Source organism: Corylus avellana, chromosome 3 (genome assembly GCF_965113065.1).
Source record: "Corylus avellana chromosome 3, dhCorAvel1.hap1.2, whole genome shotgun sequence".
In the NCBI taxonomy this organism is placed as follows: Eukaryota; Viridiplantae; Streptophyta; class Magnoliopsida; order Fagales; family Betulaceae; genus Corylus; species Corylus avellana.
Window position 1 is genome coordinate 2,974,826 of NC_142492.1, and position 17,766 is coordinate 2,992,591.

The window sequence follows — 17,766 nt, forward strand, 5'->3', positions numbered from 1 at the left end:
TTGGGATGGTTTTAGGTGTTTTAAGGTGATTATTAGGTGTGCTAGAATTTATTTGCTATTTGTGATTGACATGTAAGCATGTAATTGGTCTCAAATCATCAAAACCTTAAGTTTAAGTCGATGGAAAACTGTGAATTTAATATGTGAAAAGGGAGATTCAACGCTTGAAATATTTTAATTAAATTGGGGGAGGGGGGTGAATTGGCGGAGTGCCTTTTGGCTTTGATATATGCTAAATCTTCGCTTATCCAAAAAGTTTAAGCTAATACGAAATGATAAATTTAATCATTTAATCAACACTTTAACAATTGAAATGTCTAAAACAAGGCCTTAATGCGTGGCCGGAGCTGGAGCCAGAGCTGAAGCCAAAGCCGGCAGCTACTAAACCAGGGCCAAAGTCGGCACCTCCTCAACTAGGGGAAGGTTCGTATCATGCACACGAGCATTTGGAACATCTATAGAAGCTTCTATTATATTACGATAATAATTAAGGCCAATTAATACCGGATCAGATAAGTTTGTGCTATTCAACATGCATGAATAAGAACAATAATCTCCCATAAATGTTCACACTGGGGGTTTCAACTGAGGCCCAATCCCAGGCTATGAAAATCTAAACTCAAACTTGCTGGAAGTTGGTTGGGCTCGATCGACCATAAGTACGTACGTTGACCTAAATCATACAAAATTGCAGCTTTCAAACTACCCGACGCCTCGTTGAAATCTACATATGCATTAATTTTATGTGCAATGGATTCTTAATTAAAAAATGCAAAAAAAGAGATTTGTTTATATTATATATATATATATATATATATTTGTTTATATATATATATATATATCGCTTTCAAATGACAGTTTAAACGCAATACTACATTTTTTATATTATATTGAACCATTATTTATCCCAAAAAAAATTAATTAATAAGAAGATAAAAGTTTTATTATTTAAGTAATAGTTTAACAATATATATGCACTTCCTTCAAAAAGAAAAAAGAAAAAAGAAAAACAACAATATATATGCATCATGGTAACATATATACCATTAGATGGCAAATTTAATATTAACTATAAAATGATTTCTTTTCTATTTCCATAACTTAAAATGGAGAGAATCTTATTCCAAAAAAAACCATCAACTATTTTAGGGCATGTTTAGAATTGCGGTGGAAAATATAACTTTTGTCTAATTAAAGTACTTTTGTCGGTGAACTTTTAGATTCACTATGTCTTGTTCATTTTGGATTTCTTTGTAAAACCAAATGCATTTTGCATTTCATCTATAGAATTCCTCAATTATAGTGGAATGTATAGGTTTTTTTTTTTTTTTTTTTTTTTAATGATTCTCTCTCTCTCTCTCTCTCTCTCTCATCAAAGAGCAAGTATATGAAGGAAAAGAGAATGTGGGAATCAAATTGGTGACCTTCGCTTTATGAGGCATGGTCCTTAACTGATTGAGCTACTCTTTGGGGACAAAGAATTTTTTTTTTTTGATTAACTTTAAATTACCACCCAATTTACAATGTTATGCTCTCAAAATTATCAAAAAATTGTTAATGTTTTCCCAATGTAAAAAATACCATTAATAAAAAAAAATTATAAAAAAATATAAAATTATATATATATAAAGGAAAAACGTAAGTGGTGGCCTTGGGGGACATTGATAACTTTTTGGAAGTTTTGGAGGACATTGGCCGAACCACCCCCATGACCAAAGTGGGGGTGGCCGGCCACTCCCCAAGGCCTTTGGGGGTGGCTTTCGGCCACCTGCTTTTTGGCCATTGGGGGTGACTGAACCATCCAAAGGGCTTTGGGAAGTTGGGGGTGGTTCGGCCACCCCATGAATTTTTCAATATTTATTTTTATTTTTTAGGACACATGGCATTTTGATATGATGATACTTGTGACGGAACTTAACGGAGATACTAAGTTTTTTCCCGTAAGTCAAGTATCATTTATGACCGTTTTTGAGCCATAGGTGAGAAAAAGTAAAAAACTGCAAACCTAAATACTAATGAAGTATTTAACCAACAAAAAAAATTAAATAAATGCGAATGCGATAGGCCTTTCTTTATTTCTTTTTCTCTTCTTGGGTCCTCAAGCCCAAACTTCTTTAATCCTATTCCTAAGCTAGTATTAATCATAGGTAGCCATGATGGACTCTACAAATTTGGCGGCGGTGGACTTATGGGTCGACTTTTGCTCTTTTCAACACCTCATTTGTAGGCAGACGTATGTGCCGAAAAATAAGCATCGACACCTTTTTCGCAAGCGCATTATTTTGTTCTATTTTTATTGGTGCTTTGTGGCGACTAGAATATGATAGTAATTTGTAACGCTAAAACATATTTGGCTTGGGTCTAGTTTGAGATTGGAAACACCTCCTATAACAAAGCAAAAGAAGCACATTTGGGACACGTATCTCAATCTCAACGGGTCCACTTCTAAGTAGAACTAAGCCCAAGCTCAATCCAAACTACTACTTTTTTGCTTGGAATTGGAAACTTGGAAGTTACTCTTTGGTATTTTGATAGGAAAAAAAAATCTTTTTCATTTGTTTTGTTTTAATATGTTCGTTCTTTTTTCTATTTGAGGGGGTGGAGTGGTCTGGGGTCTGTTTTCTTCTGCTAGAAAAGTACGTATATTCAGATTCATACAGCAGACTAAGAAAATGGGTGGACATGGAAATAGGAAGACTTAATCAACTAGCATTAATTGGTCAAATTCAGTTAATAATGTTTACATATATTAGAGCTTAAGCTCCCTATCCTCGAAAGATTCAGATCCCTTAAACACCACATTTCTTTGGAGACCCAATATCACAATTACACCCCCCATACTAGTTATCTAGCTAGCTAGCTAAGCTTGCATAAGAAACTTTCATTCGCTTGTGGAGTATCTTGAATTCCAGTATTTCTCAATTTCCTCAGCTGTTCTTCCAGGGATTCTCCCAGCAATCAAAGACCATCTGCTTCAAACCTCAAGCATTAATTAGTACAATCAAAGACTGAAGAAAATAATGTATCGGATAAGAGACAGAGATGGTGTACCTCTCTCCAACAAGATTAAACATGATCACAATAAGTGTTTCCTCATCTTCTGAGAATTGGAGCTTAGATTCTTGATTGTTATGATCCTCTGCAGCAAAATAGAAACGTATTGATAAGTAGGCAATATTTTGGTTCCCTAGAGAGATCAGGGAGGAAACAAAAAAACCATACAATTAACTTTAGGAAAGCTTTGTCAAATAACAGTCAACCCTTCTCTCAAGTATACTGTATGTAAAAGTAAAGCAATGAGTGCATCTACAAAACCATATCAATATTGGAGCCTTTATTGCTCTATGGAAAAGCAAAACTTCCAACAGAGATAAGACAAAGAGGAAGCAAATGGATGCTAAACTGAAGACAGAAAATGACTCATCATTTGGATGTCTCTTAGTTTTCTTATAACTCACAGCTTTCTCACTTTTTCCTTTCATTTTGATCAAAATCCTCTCCGGGGTTGTGAAATGAATTGCTGCAATGGATAATGTTAATTTTTTTTTTGTCTTTATTTTGGTTATCTGTATTTTCTTCTTTTCCTCACTGTTATTTTCACTCATCTTGACATAAAAGACTGGATTAATAGCAGTTGGAAGGGTTAAGTATATACCCTGAATATTAAAGAAAAAAGAAAAACCATGCAAGGACATCATTGAGACATTGAAAGTAGGGAGGTTACCTTCAGAGTCCAAAACAATATCAGTAGAAGTAGAGTGATTATCCAAGTCAGCCATATTTCACACAACAGATCAGAGAGAGAGAAAGAGAAGAGAATTTAGGACACCTAAATTTGTTCTCAGAAGCTATGGGGGAGATGTAGGTGCAGTGGAGGCGCTTAAATACTGAAAATGAAACAACATTCCAAGAGAGAGACTCCAGCAGTGAAGAACGGAAGGTGAGAAAAAAGGAAAAAAAAAAACAGTAGGAGGAGAATGTTAGTTGGAAAAAGGTCATTTCGTTTGGTGACTGCAGTAAATTATTAAACAAGCACCACATCACAAGAACATGCAGGAAACATTCCTTCCTAATCCTAAGGGAATATCAAGGATATATATATATATTTTTTGTGTGCTTTCCTGGAAACCTTAGGATTGAGGCACCAACTTTGCGACAATATTCTAGTTGGTTTTGACTAGACACTACTGTTTTTTCCCTTGTACTAAAGTCCTTGTTTGTATTATTCTTAATCCAAAAGAAAAGTTAGAAAGAAAACTATTTCTAGGGGATGAGGTTTGAAGTAGGTAGGCTTATTCGGCCTTCCAACTTACTTTGAATTTGATCAAACCTTGAATAATCTGATGATGCTGTAGTGTACTTAGAGATTTTGCAGAAGTTTCATTTCTTCATAACTACTCATTACATTTCCAATTCCATAATGATTTTTCAATTCTCATCCTTTGTATATTTTCCAATCATCACCAAATAATCATCTCCTATTGCTTTCATTATTATTATTTTTCAAATTTGTGCTTCTCATTCCTCTCACTTCTCATGTTGTCTCACTCATGCCCACACAAACCTACCTTCCCCGGATACACACACGAGACTTTCACTCTATTTATTACGTGTTCATCCCATAAGTACTACTCCGTGCCTCATGAATGAAAAAAAACTAAACGACAAAATTTTACAAATAAATTTAATTATTTAAACTAATATAATAAGTGACATATAACTTCTATATCAATTTATAAAAAATTTATATATTAATATTCCTATCACAGCATTCAAACAATACTTGAGTGCCCTAAAATGAGGAAAATATTGGGTCAAAAATGGCATGCGCACTATGGTGGGGTCTTGAAGCATCATTATGTCCCATGTTAGATGGTCAATATTCTCCAAAAGAAGTGTGAACTTTATATCACAATCTTTTTTGTCCCTTAAAAGAAGTGGCCAAAGATGAAGCATGCTGTTAAAGCAAACAATAAAATAAAAAATTAGTTGGAGGATCAAATTGTAATGGGTAACAGTAAAATATTTCTCAAATCTCAATCAACATATATATTCTAAGATTAAGAAAAGAAAAGAAATTAAAAAGTTTAACTACCAATAAAGGCTGTACGTCTGTCATTTATCTTAGTAAACAAAGAGCACACGACAGAACATAGGACAAGAAAATGAGGGATTTCATCAAACTTTTAATTTCTTTTTCTTATCTTAATCAGGATATGCACAGGAAGTTCCTTTCTGGGAATTGATCATCCCTATGTCACTGAGAGCTCTCCAAATGGTACCAGGAATCTCAAGCCATTACCACCACCTACATTGTTTGTTGGGAGGGTGTACTGATCAGTATATAGCCTTTTTATGTTCTCTCTCCCACTAAAGATGGCGGAATCCCAAGAACAATCCCTTACCCATCAAAGATGGTACCAATAATTTACATTATATTTGTTCCGTATAGATGTGTGAGTGGGTTTGAGTCGCGTATTGAAACGATGATAAGAAGTTTGAGTGGTTTTTTTTTTTTTTTTTTTTTTTTTTTTTTTATTGAATGAAGGAAAGGGCTACATGATAAGATTATTCTCGCGTTTGTTTTGAAAGGAAGAAGAAGTGGGTAATTCTAAAAATGAAAATGAGGTGTGCTCCCTAATAACAAACCCAAAACAAACAAAAGCAGTGCGACAATAATTATAAAAGGTAGGAAATTGGTCAAATAAATGACCCGGTCCTCTCAAGAGGTTGCTCAAGGCGGTTACAGAAGCAAAATGAGCACAGATTAAGGTGAAACCCATAGACTTAAGCTTTTTGGTTGAATAGCGTCTCAACATCCAAACTCATAGACCTAAGCTTTTTGGCTGAGTATTGTCTCAACATGCTAGATTATAGTTCACTAAAAGACTTTCCAATCTAACAATCTGTCTAAGAAGTAAGCTTTAAGTCACCGCTTATCTCAAAAACTTAAACTTTAACGTGTATGATCACAAAACACATGAACTATTTTAATTGAATATGAATAATGATGGAGGCAATATTTGAACAAAAAATAATAATAAAAATAAAAATTAATTAGTTAATTAAAATTTTATTAGCAAGCAACTCACTAGTCTCACTCCTCAGTTGGAGTGGACGTAAGGAATTCAACACTCAACGGAGGTGTAGTTGATCCAACGAATGAGTTGGAAGCAGTTTAAATTCTTCCTACACTTACTTAAAAAATAAATAAAAAGATAAAAAGATAAAGAAAGTAAAACAACTCTCTGGGAAAAGCTCGAGTATACTTGGCTCTACATTAAGGGGGGAAAAAAACCGAAATTACTCATATTTTCACTTTTTAACAAGAAGTTTATTTTTTACTTAATTTAAATTTAAATTGAATAGATCCTTGTGATGAAAGCTTTTAATTCCTATGATAAAAGACTTTATTAAATAGATTATTTTTTTTAATAAAATACTTATGAAATATCAATTTTGTGCTTCAAAATAAAAAATTTCCCAAAAAAGAAAACACAAATAATCTATATATATCCGTGGCCTTGAAGGACTATGAAGTATACCTCCGTCCCTTCATTACCCCTCCATGGTCACGGAGACGTACTTCATTTTTTTTTCCTAAGTATATCACCGTCCAACCTAATTCTTTCCAAGAATGAGAATAATTTTAACAAGTAGATGCATTACAGCCATACTTATCATGTTGCTTGTGAGTTGTGACCGAAAACAATGAGCAATATGACCCCAGATTACGCAAAGACAAAACAAGACACCAAATCTTTGACAGTGATTGTTATTGAGGACCAAGACACAAGTAGTACTAAAGTGTTTCATAATCATCACACATTACACAAACACACAAGCTTGAAAACTAGAACACACCACAAACACACGGGAGTAGCCAACACAGTAGACCCTTAAGATAACATAATAGCACGATTTATACTAAAAGCCGGATAACATGTCTGGCTCCAAATTATGAGAGGGCATGAACCATGCACAGCTTTCTTTTGACGCAGCTCAGAAACCATGAATCTTGATATGTTCTTTTTTCACAATGCCAGCCTGTTCTCCATAAAATAACAACAGAAAAGAAATAAGAGATTGAAATCTGAATCATGCTAATGTTAAAACTCCAACAACTAAGTAACTAAAATCACAATATCCATCAGTTAAACAAGTGTATGCATTCCATAAACAAATGAGATGAGGAATAAAGAAAAAAAGGGTTTAAGTATGATTTGGATAAGCTATTCAATCCAACACAAAACAAAATAACTAATAGTGAGACAATCAGTCTTTAACCTCCTCCAGCGGAGTAATCGAGTGTTTTACCTGGACAAGGAAGGTGGAGACATTCTTCCGCTGATCACCTTGAAGTTGAATAACCTGTACAACACAAACAAAATTAGAATTTGCAGAACACACAAGAATAACCAAATTTAAAGGAGGCAAACCAAGCACAGGAGGTATCATCTAGGTTTCAAACCCACCTGTCCTAGTTCTGGGTCTTGGACAACTGTACCATTACAGCAAAACTCCTTCTTAAGGTCCTTAAGTATCTTGTTGTAGCTGTATTCTTTCTTCAACCCCTGCACAGTTGTTAGGCTCTTCCTACCATTCCGCTGCTGTATACGAATGTGCACATACTCTTTTGACCCAGCACCAGAGTCGTCAGCATTTGCCTCAGCAAACGGATCTGTAATACACACCCCATAACAACAACAAACTAGTTAGAATCCCATTCAAGGAAGACAGAGAGAAGAGCATCTCTGTTGGGGGAGGGGACAGAACAAGTAAAACCTCCCTTCCCACTGCTCCTACCAACCCCCAACTCACAAAAAATTAAATCTTCCAGCCGCCGTTTTCAGTGGTTGTAAGAAAGGGTAAAAACAGTCAACTTCTATTGATCATTGTATCTCTTCACACGTCAGTTTCTGATTTTGTTACCATGTGATAACTGGTGCCAGCCACCATGGACTCAGCTCCTGACTTGTCCAACTTGTCAAGGATCGCATTTTGGTGTATACAGTTACTGTCCAATTCTGAATACATAAAAAGATCCAGGGTTGGAAGCAACCAAATTGACTAACGTAGAAAAATCGCATCCTAGCAAGGAGGCATCGAGGGAGAAGAGCAAGATGACCATTTGACAGACAAAGTCATGAAACAGACAAATGATGAAACAAGGAGCAAAGGCAGACCCTCAATACTTCTTCTGAGAAGCAATAGGTTTCCAATGAGAGGTCCAATGGGAAGCAACAAAAACTCTTCAACGATGATAATGGGAGTGAAGTTCTACTTCAGATTTTCTTATATAGGTCTATTATCCTATCAATTCATATGTGCATTATGGTTTTTCAATTAGGGAAGGAAAATAACACACAAATGTGACTGTCATGCGCAAATCATGTGACATTATTCATAAATGCAAAAACAAGTCAAGAAGAAAAGCAAACATACCAAAGGCAGTGGGAATTTGGACGTCGACTTCGAGTTCAGACATGAAACTTGGCTGAATAAAAAGAACGGCCTAATAACTTCAATGCTCAGACCTGAATTACAAGGTGAAACCATGTTAGACTAACAATAGATGATGAAGCAAATGCATAAATGTAATATACAACATTTTTTAGTAAACACTGAAAGGTTATACACCGATCACTTTATAAATTTGATGTACACATCTTATCTCACATCAACTGTACCAGCTATGTATAGCAAAAACCATCAAACACACCTGCAACGACTAGAGGAGGGAATGCTTTGATTATGAAATTCCTTCTTCCCCTTAAAAAAGACTAGGGTGCCAAAAAATAGAACTCATATTATAAGTAACCCATACAAACTACAATCTATTCTATCCAATAAACCCCATCGATAGGAAATATTCAAGTAAGCAATCCTTGTCAAACATCGCAACAGACCAAATTCCCTAAATTGCTCTACTAATACTAGTAATCCCAATTACTAATTGACCAAGAATAAACACGAAAATTGGCAGACAAAAATGAAGATTATGTGACAAAAATCTGAAAACAAGATACACCAACTAACAAAGGTTTACTCACGTGACGTTAACTCCTAAAACAACAACATCCAAAGGGTCATACCATCGAGTCCTGCTATTTGGCTGCCAAGAGTCAGACAAGTGTCTGCCAAAATCTGATGTGGCTTTACTAAAAAAAAAAAAAAATGTAGAAAAATCTCTCTTCCTAGTTATGTTAGATTTTTTTTTGTTAAATTTTTATGAGTTAATATTTAGTTTCTAATGCATCAAAATTTATTTTTGGATTTAAAACTAAAACCTAAGGGTGGAAGATTAACCCTTTAGGGATGATATCACTTAAAATGAATTTTATCATCCTAAATTTAGTGCTAATACCTCAAATTTGAATTTCTCTTTAATATTTCTCTTTCTTCAATTTAAAAACCAAAAAAAAAAAAAAAAAAGTGTCTGACGCTTGAGGCAGCCAGAAATCTCAACTCCATACCATCAGAGCAAATCAAAAGCCATAAAATTAGCCAAAATTTTACTTCAAATTAGCATCCAGAATCCGTTAAAGATAAAAGATTTACTTGATCTGCCAACAAGGTGTCACAAACTACCTAACCTGTATTATATATAAAGTAAATAATAAAATTTCTGCGCCATATTAAAACCAGAACAAGACCCTAATCAGAAAGTTGCAAAGATTTAGATACTAAAGACACAAAATTCAGTCAAAAAAGGATAGGAAAAAAAAGAAAGACGAATACGATTATCAAAAGGCTACACATTTGGCAAAATAATCCATTCTTTCCAAGGAGAACTAATTATCAAAATAACACAGATTGAAAACCCAAAACGTCGATGGAATATATCATCGGATCGCGAAGAATTACAATACCTGATCCGAAGCTTTAGGGTTCCGAGATTGAGAGTCGATAAGTGAAGGAAACCCTAAAGCGGATAAGTCAGAGCTCTCTCTCTCTCTCTCTCTCTCTCGGTCTTTCTCAAGTCTGTTTGGCGAGAGAGAAAAATGAAGCGAATAGGTGTCTTAAATGAATCCAACCGGCCGGTTTATAAATTCGTCACGTCTCCTTTACAATATGAAAAGTTGTTTTTAATTACGATGTGATAACTACCAGAAAAAAAGTGTATCTTACGTGCCCAACAAATAAATAATAATTTTATAAATTGAATTTCTTTGAAAAAATCCTCCAACTTAATATTAAGAAAATTTCTATCCGTCTAAAATAAAAAAGGAATAGTAAGTTTTGGTATACTGGCATGCTTAAACAGTAAGCACGCAGGTGTTAAAATATTATTAAAATAATATTTAAACAGTAAATAAAATAATATAATATAATATTTTAACACTGACGTGTTTATTATTCAAGCAGGTCGGTGTGCTAAAAATCCTCTCTCAATAGAAAATAGTTATATAAATGGGAATGTCTGTGGCTTTTTTTTTTTTTTTTTTTTTAATTCAACATGAAAAAAAGGAGAAAGGAAAATTACAACAAAAAGGAAAACAAACAAAAGGACGGAAATTCTTAAAAAAATAAAAAATAAAAATCTTATAAACTATTGGGAATGAGTCAAAGGAATGACCAGACCCAATAGATGGGGTGTTAGAATTGGCGGCTTGAAGATCGTATTATAATATTTTTTCAATATTTGATTACAATAATATTTCTTTTATTTTAAAACATGATAATCAATAAAATGATAAATTGTAGATAAATAAAAGTGGTAATAGCTAATATAATAAAATCATAAATTTTTATCTAAAAATAATAATTAAGACTTAAAAAAATATTAACTATACAACATCGTTCTTCTTGATGATAGATTACACTTATATTTATAAGATTTATTTAGCTAAAAGAAATTCCAGTTATTAATTTCCATCTCTTATTACAAAGAACTATATATACCACAAGATGGGATGGCTACTTACCACTCAAAACATCTTTGTAAGAAGATAACATGTGAATTACAAAAGGAATATGGTTCTTTACTTTCTTTCTTTTTCTTGGGCAAATATGATTCTCCACTTGTTTCAATTTTCAATAGCATCCACTGGTTTGGTGCAGGAATTTCAACGAGTGTGACTACAGAATCTATTTTCTCCTCCAAGTTGTGATCAATTTTATAACTTTTATTAGTGGATGGGCCACTAATTGCTTTCCTTACCAACAAGATGCATGCGTGTGTATTCGTGGGTATCATTTTAGAAGCGTGTTCCACTATGGAGAGAAGAAAATATGGAGAAGGCAAGTAGCTAAAATAATGTTTGTTTGTTTTTTTTTTTTAATATGTTCATACAAGAGAAGGTGGAGGGGGGATTTGACCTCGGCGCGCGCTTCATGAAATGTGGTTTCCAGCCGATTAAACTACCTCTTGATGACGCAAGTAGAACAATGTTATATATATAATAAAATTTTATTTCGATAAGAATTATTGAAAAGGGTACTGAAATTTATATTCCGTTGTGTATTATATTTCTAACACGGCTGTTGCTCTTCATTCTCTCAGTTTTTAATAATCACTAATTTGACAAATCTCAAATAAATTTGGTAAGTAAGATTTATTTATTTATTTTTATTTTTTAACAAATAACAATTACAATAAGTAGTAAAAAGATTAGGATCATATGGAGACCCATTTAATAAGTTTATGCGTACGTCATAATGTTATTATTATAGTACAAGTATGCTCATGAAAAGAAGAGAATTACTTGACCAATGCTTTCTTCTTTATATAATTTGCTGTATATCCTTTGGATAATTCCATTTGATGATATATGGAGATACGAGTTTTCTCATTATTAATTATGTGTCAATGTTCATGTTTACGTTTTCTAAATTTAAGTCTCTTCATCAATTAAACAGAAGAGTTTTGATATATGTTGAGCCCACATCATAAAAAATCATAAATTTGACCTTTCAAATTCCACCCAATGAAATATATATATATATATATAACGACATTCACATCTTTGCGTAGATTATAAGGATTTCTCCTAAAAATATCATAAATATAACTCCAAATTATGACTAATTAAGAGTAAATCTTTTCACTTTTTTTTTTTTTTTTTTTTGACTTTAATATGCTATCTATTTCACTTCATCCCAAGCAAAGTTGACAGCATTTGCATAGAAACCTACACGTACTTTACATGCACACCCCAAAATCCACTATAAATACCCACCACTACTCTCCCACCTTAGAGTTTCATCAAACCATTCACAACATAATTCCAAAGTACTGTTTCATACAAATCATAGCAATGGTCGCAAGGCTCGCAACGCTAGCAGCTCTTTTTGCAGCCCTTTTGTTGGTAGCGCATGCGGCTGCCTTCCGCACCACCATAGCAACCGTGAACATCGATGAGGACATCGAGAACCAGCAGGGGCGGCGAGGCGTGAGCTGCCGCGAGCAGTTTCATCGCCTGCAGAATCTCAACTGGTGCCAGCGGTTTATGAGGCAGCAAAGCCAGTTCGGGAGGTACGAAGACGGCAACCAGCAGCAGCAGCAGGATTTCCAGCAGTGCTGCCAACAGCTGTGGCAGATGGACGAGCGGTGCCGATGTGAGGGGTTGAGGCAGGCGGTGATGCAGCAGCTGGGTCAGGTCCGGGGTGAGGAAATGCAGGAGATTATGGAGAGTGCTAGGGATTTGCCAAACCAATGCCGCCTCGGCCCCCAGCGCTGTGAGATTCGCTTCTCATTGTTCTAGAGAGGAGGCCATGCATGTGCACGTACTCTCTCTCTCTCTCTATATATATATATATATATAATAAGCAAGCACATGATCGTGTACTGATGACTAGTATCTGCATGCGCAGTTTAGTTTGAGGCTTTGTAGATTGTCTCTTTTGAATAAAAACAAAATGCTTCTTAATTAATTACTTTCTTAATTAGTTTACTTGCTTAATTATCTTATAATTAAATATTTGCAAACGATAAGATCAATCAATTATGCAATCGATTGATCATATGAACATCACGAGCTGTTCAAGTAGTGTTCTGTACAAGCATTTGTTGGGAAAAAAAAAAAAAAAAATCTTTCTTGCTTGCATGTATAGAACTACGATCAATTTGGAATGAATATGGAGACAGCACTTACCAATTCTTGAATGAATATGAAATAACTAGTTACTAGTGGATATGGTCTTTTATCATCAAAGCATTGGTTAAAGGATTATATTCGGATCTCCAATGCTTTGCCGTTTGGATGATAGATGTCACACCAGTATATATATTATAAGTGGGTGAAGTGTTCAAAATCGTCCTATATGTAAAAATTTGCTCACATTTACCCTTTGAATTACTAAAAATACTGACAATAAAATTCATTAATATTTCTACGTGAGTAATGTTAGAGATACCACATTTTTATCCGAATTTTATCTAGTTGGAAATGTTTTTCTTGAAATGGGGACTACTTCCTAAAAAACGTAAAAGAAAAATCTTACCATTCGAATGTTTTCCGGACGACGAGGTGGTACCGCTAACCTTACTTTTTTCTAGCTCAAAATATGTGGGAAAGTTAAAGACTGGTGAAAAATGGTAATTAAGAACATGTTTGAGAAATATAACCATGTCTCGAAACATATCAAAGGAGTTTCAAACAACTGTAAGACATGAATTAAAAAAAAAAAAAATAACAAATGCATGTACGGATGTACCACATACTTGGCAACATGAGTGCCCAAGGCCACCTAAGCTTTCTGTAATTCTTGTAATAAACAAAGCAATTAATTTCAAAAGAAAACAAACATATTTGATGGCAGCTTTCGCAAGAAACTCTACGTGGAATTGAAACAAGCAAACATCCATTATTTATACCAGGCATCGCCACCCCATCTAAAAGCCAAAAGGAACCATTACCCTCCCACGTTCCACGTAACTTATAGAATACACATGAAACATGTGTTAAATTAGCTGGCATGAGCTGTATTGGAACACATGTGCTGGATTAGGATTAAACATGTGTTTGATTAGCTGAAACGTAGTGGAGAAGTTTATTATTAGTTGAGTGTATTTTTACAGCAAAGTCTTTTGTATAAATACTCTTCTGTACATTTTTTATTGATTAATACAGAAATCCTGGTGATTCAACCAAAGAATACTTTCTGTGCTCGCATACTCTGTTCTTCATTTTCTCTGTTTTTCATTCATCCACAACATATTGAATCTCACATTTGATATAGTATCAAAGCATTTTTAGCTCAATTTTCTTCTGTGTTCATTCCATTCTATTCAGATTTCTTCTTGATTTTTTTTTGCAATCATGGCTTCATCTTGTTCCATGGAGTCAAATTTTTCGAATTCTTCAACTTCTTCAACTTCTGTTAACTCTGCAATGGATTCAAATCCATTGTTTCTTCACCATGGTGACAGTCCTGGTTCGGTGATTGTTTCCTCTCCACTCAATAGAGAAAACTACTACACATGGGCTAGATCCATGACCATGGCCTTGACTGCGAAAAACAAGCTTCAGTTCATCAATGGTCAACTGCCAAAACCACTGCCTTTTGATCCAGATTACTTCGCATGGACACGTTGCAATAATATGGTTCTTTTTTGGCTCATCAATTCTGTGACGAAGGAAATTGCAACCAGTGTCATTTCTGTTGATTCAGCATAAACTATGTGGAATGATCTTCGTGATCGCTTTTCTCAGCAGAATGGCCCAAGGATCTTCCAAATTCAGAAGGCAATTTCTGCAATTACTCAGGAGAATCAATCGGTAAGCACTTACTACACAGCTCTCAAAGGATTGTGGGATGAATTACTCATGTATCGTCAAATACCAATCTGTTTGTGTGGTAAATGTACTTGTGGTGGTGTGAAAACTTTCTCTGAGTATCATCACTAAGAGTATATTCTTCAGTTCCTCATGAGATTGAATGACTCCTTTTCTCATGTAAGAGGCCAAATACTGTTAATGGATCCACTTCCACCTATTAACAAGGTGTTCTCCTTGCTTGTTCAAGATGAACGCCAAAGGATGATTTTTGGTTCAATTGATTCCATGTTTCATAATACTACTGCCATGATGGTTAATAATGTCAAGGTTGCTTCTTCATCTTCCAATTCTTCTCCTGCTTATGCGAGTACTCGATTTGGTAAATCGAATGTCATCCGCAAGGATAGACCTACAAGCACTCACTGTGGTGTATATGGACATATTGTTGAAAAGTGTTATAGACTACACGGTTTCCCACCTGGTTTCAAATTTACCAAAGGGAGACCTGCTGCCAATCACTCTGTTCATCAAGTTTCTGATCTTGAGTCATCCCGCAACTTGTCAACCAATCTACCTGCAAGTTTGCCAATCATCCAGGAGCAAATTCAGCAATTGCTTACTTTGCTGCAGCCAAAGTCTGATATGGCTCCACCAGTCATTCAAGTAGGTGAACATCAGAGTCACCTAGTGTCTCAGATGTCAGGTACCTTCTTTCCAATTCAATCTCCGCACTCTGTTTTCTCATCCATTTCATCTTTTCAAGTTGCCTCCCAATTTGAAAACAATCCATGGATTATAGATACAGGTGCTACTGACCATATGGTTTGTTCCCTTTCTTTTCTTACTACAATTACATCAGCTGTTTCTAAATTTGTAAAACTACCTATGGTCAATTTGTTTCAGTTACACATGTTGGCACAGTTCAAATTTCTGCTTCATTCATTTTAACCAATGTGCTTTGTGTTCCATCTTTCACTTTCAATCTCATTTCAGCAAGTAAACTAACTAAAAATCTCTCTTGTTGTCTCATTTTTCTTGCTGATTTCTGTTTTATTTAGCACCTGTTGACTTGGAGAATGATTGGAGTGGGTAAAGAACATGAAGGCTTGTTCTATTTGGTCAATAAACCAGTACAACCTGCATCAAGCACTTCAATTCCTGTCGTTAGTCTTTCTGTTAAGAATGTTTCTTCAGATGTATGGCATTACCGTTTAGGTCATTTGTCTTCTTCACGCCTTAAGCTTCTAAGTCAATTAGATTCTAGCATATCTGTTGACTCCAATAAGTGTTGTACTATTTAACCTTTGGCTAAGCAACAAAGATTACCTTTTCCTGTAAGCTATTTGGTTTCTAATAAAGCTTTTGATTTGCTGCATTGTGACATTTGGGGTCCTTTTATACTAATCCTTTTAATGGTGTTAAATATTTTCTCACCATAGTAGATGATTATTCTAGATTCACTTGGGTTCATCTAATGGTTGCTAAGTCTCAAACCAGAAATTTGATTAAATCTTTTGTTCATATGATTGAAACCCAATTTGAATCTAAAGTCAAATGCATTCGAAGTGACAGTGGTCTTGAATTCCAGCTATCTGATTTTTACCAATCCAAAGGCATCATTCATCAATTGAGTTGTGTTGAGACACCTCAACAAAACTCAATAGTTGAAAGAAAACATCAACACTTGTTAAATGTAGCACGAGCTCTAAGATTTCAAGCTAATCTGCCACTCATTTTTTGGGGTGAATGTATTCTTTCTGCTGTTCATATAATCAACAGAATTTCTACTCCTATTTTGTCTAACAAAACACCCTATGAGTGTCTGATTTCAACTCCTCCAAATTATTCTCATCTTCGAATATTTGGTTGTTTGTGTTTTGCTTCAACTCTCACTAGAAATCGATCTAAGTTTGATTCAAGAGCAAAGCCATGTGTTTCATTGGATATCCATATAACATCAAAGGATATAAATTGTTTGATTTGTCCACTAAAACAATTTTTATTTCTCGTGATGTTATATTCCATGAAAGTGTTTTTCCCTATCATCCAAACTTTAAACTCTCTCATATTATACATCATAACACTGTTCTTCCAACTCCTATTCCAAATTACGATGATAATTCTATTTCTATTCCAAACCATTTTACTGAAATTGTTAATAATCCTGTTCTTTCTATTTCTAATGATGTTTCTGAACCCAATAATTATGAAACACATTTGGATTCTGTTCGTAGTACACATGTTCCTAGTATTCCCATCAGAAAATCATCTAGGATTAAACATAAGCCTAGTTACTTACAACATTTTCATTGTCAAATGGCAACTACTTCATCCTTATCACCTCAAAGCATTCATCCAATAGATTCAGGTATTCCTTATAATCTCTCATCTGTCATTTCATATGATAAATCCCCTTCTTATAAACATTATCTTCTTTCGGTTTCAACACATGTTGAGCCACAATATTATTACCAAGCTGTTCAACATGCATGTTGGCGTGAAGCAATGCAAGCTGAAATCAAAGCTCTTGAAGATAATAATACATGGACTCTTGTGTCTTTACCTCCTAACAAAGTTGCTATTGGGTGTAAATGGGTTTACAAGGTGAAGCACAAAGCAGATGGGTCAGTTGAAAGGTACAAAGCCAGACTTGTAGCCAAAGGATTCACTCAATGTGAAGGCTTGGACTACTTTGAAACCTTCTCTCCAGTGGCTAAACTCACCACAGTCCGGTGTTTACTTGCATTGGCAGCAATCAATAATTGGGAGCTTCATCAACTAGATGTAAACAATGCATTTTTGCATGGAGATCTAGATGAAGAAGTGTATATGAAACTACCTCTTGGCTTTGGCACCAAGGGAGACAATATGGTTTGTCGTTTGAACAAGTCTTTATATGGTCTAAAACAGGCCTCTCGACAATGGTTCAGTAAATTTTCCTCAATTCTGCTTGCTCACGGGTTCATTCAATCCAAAGCCGATTATTCATTGTTTACTAAGTCCACAGGTTCTTCTTTTATGGCCCTTTTAGTTTATGTTGATG

At 34.7% G+C, this 17,766-nt stretch overlaps 4 protein-coding genes across 4 annotated transcripts; 2 read left to right on the plus strand and 2 right to left on the minus strand.

The window, feature by feature from the left end:
- Positions 1-2,694: 2,694 nt before the first annotated feature.
- On the minus strand, positions 2,695-3,988 carry LOC132176306 (MYB-like transcription factor ETC1). Its single transcript, XM_059588471.2, has 3 exons — positions 3,725-3,988; positions 3,052-3,139; positions 2,695-2,969 (listed from the first exon to the last, which is right to left on the minus strand). The coding sequence occupies exons 1-3, from the start codon at positions 3,777-3,779 to the stop codon at positions 2,882-2,884; spliced, it is 231 nt and encodes a 76-aa protein (XP_059444454.1). The 5' UTR covers positions 3,780-3,988; the 3' UTR covers positions 2,695-2,881.
- Positions 3,989-6,749: 2,761 nt separating this feature from the next.
- LOC132175731 (protein translation factor SUI1 homolog 2) lies at positions 6,750-9,995 on the minus strand. The gene is made up of 5 exons (XM_059587757.2): positions 9,873-9,995; positions 8,446-8,537; positions 7,476-7,681; positions 7,318-7,371; positions 6,750-7,047 (listed from the first exon to the last, which is right to left on the minus strand). The coding sequence occupies exons 2-5, from the start codon at positions 8,486-8,488 to the stop codon at positions 7,003-7,005; spliced, it is 348 nt and encodes a 115-aa protein (XP_059443740.1). The 5' UTR covers positions 8,489-8,537; positions 9,873-9,995; the 3' UTR covers positions 6,750-7,002.
- Positions 9,996-12,260: 2,265 nt separating this feature from the next.
- LOC132174542 (2S seed storage albumin protein-like) lies at positions 12,261-12,749 on the plus strand. The gene has a single exon (XM_059586180.1). The coding sequence runs from the start codon at positions 12,261-12,263 to the stop codon at positions 12,705-12,707; it is 447 nt and encodes a 148-aa protein (XP_059442163.1). The 3' UTR covers positions 12,708-12,749.
- Positions 12,750-14,624: 1,875 nt separating this feature from the next.
- LOC132174541 (uncharacterized) lies at positions 14,625-16,024 on the plus strand. Its single transcript, XM_088514131.1, has 3 exons — positions 14,625-14,723; positions 14,868-15,545; positions 15,782-16,024. Exons 1-3 carry the CDS (start codon positions 14,625-14,627, stop codon positions 16,022-16,024), a joined length of 1,020 nt encoding a protein of 339 aa, XP_088370257.1.
- Positions 16,025-17,766: the final 1,742 nt, after the last annotated feature.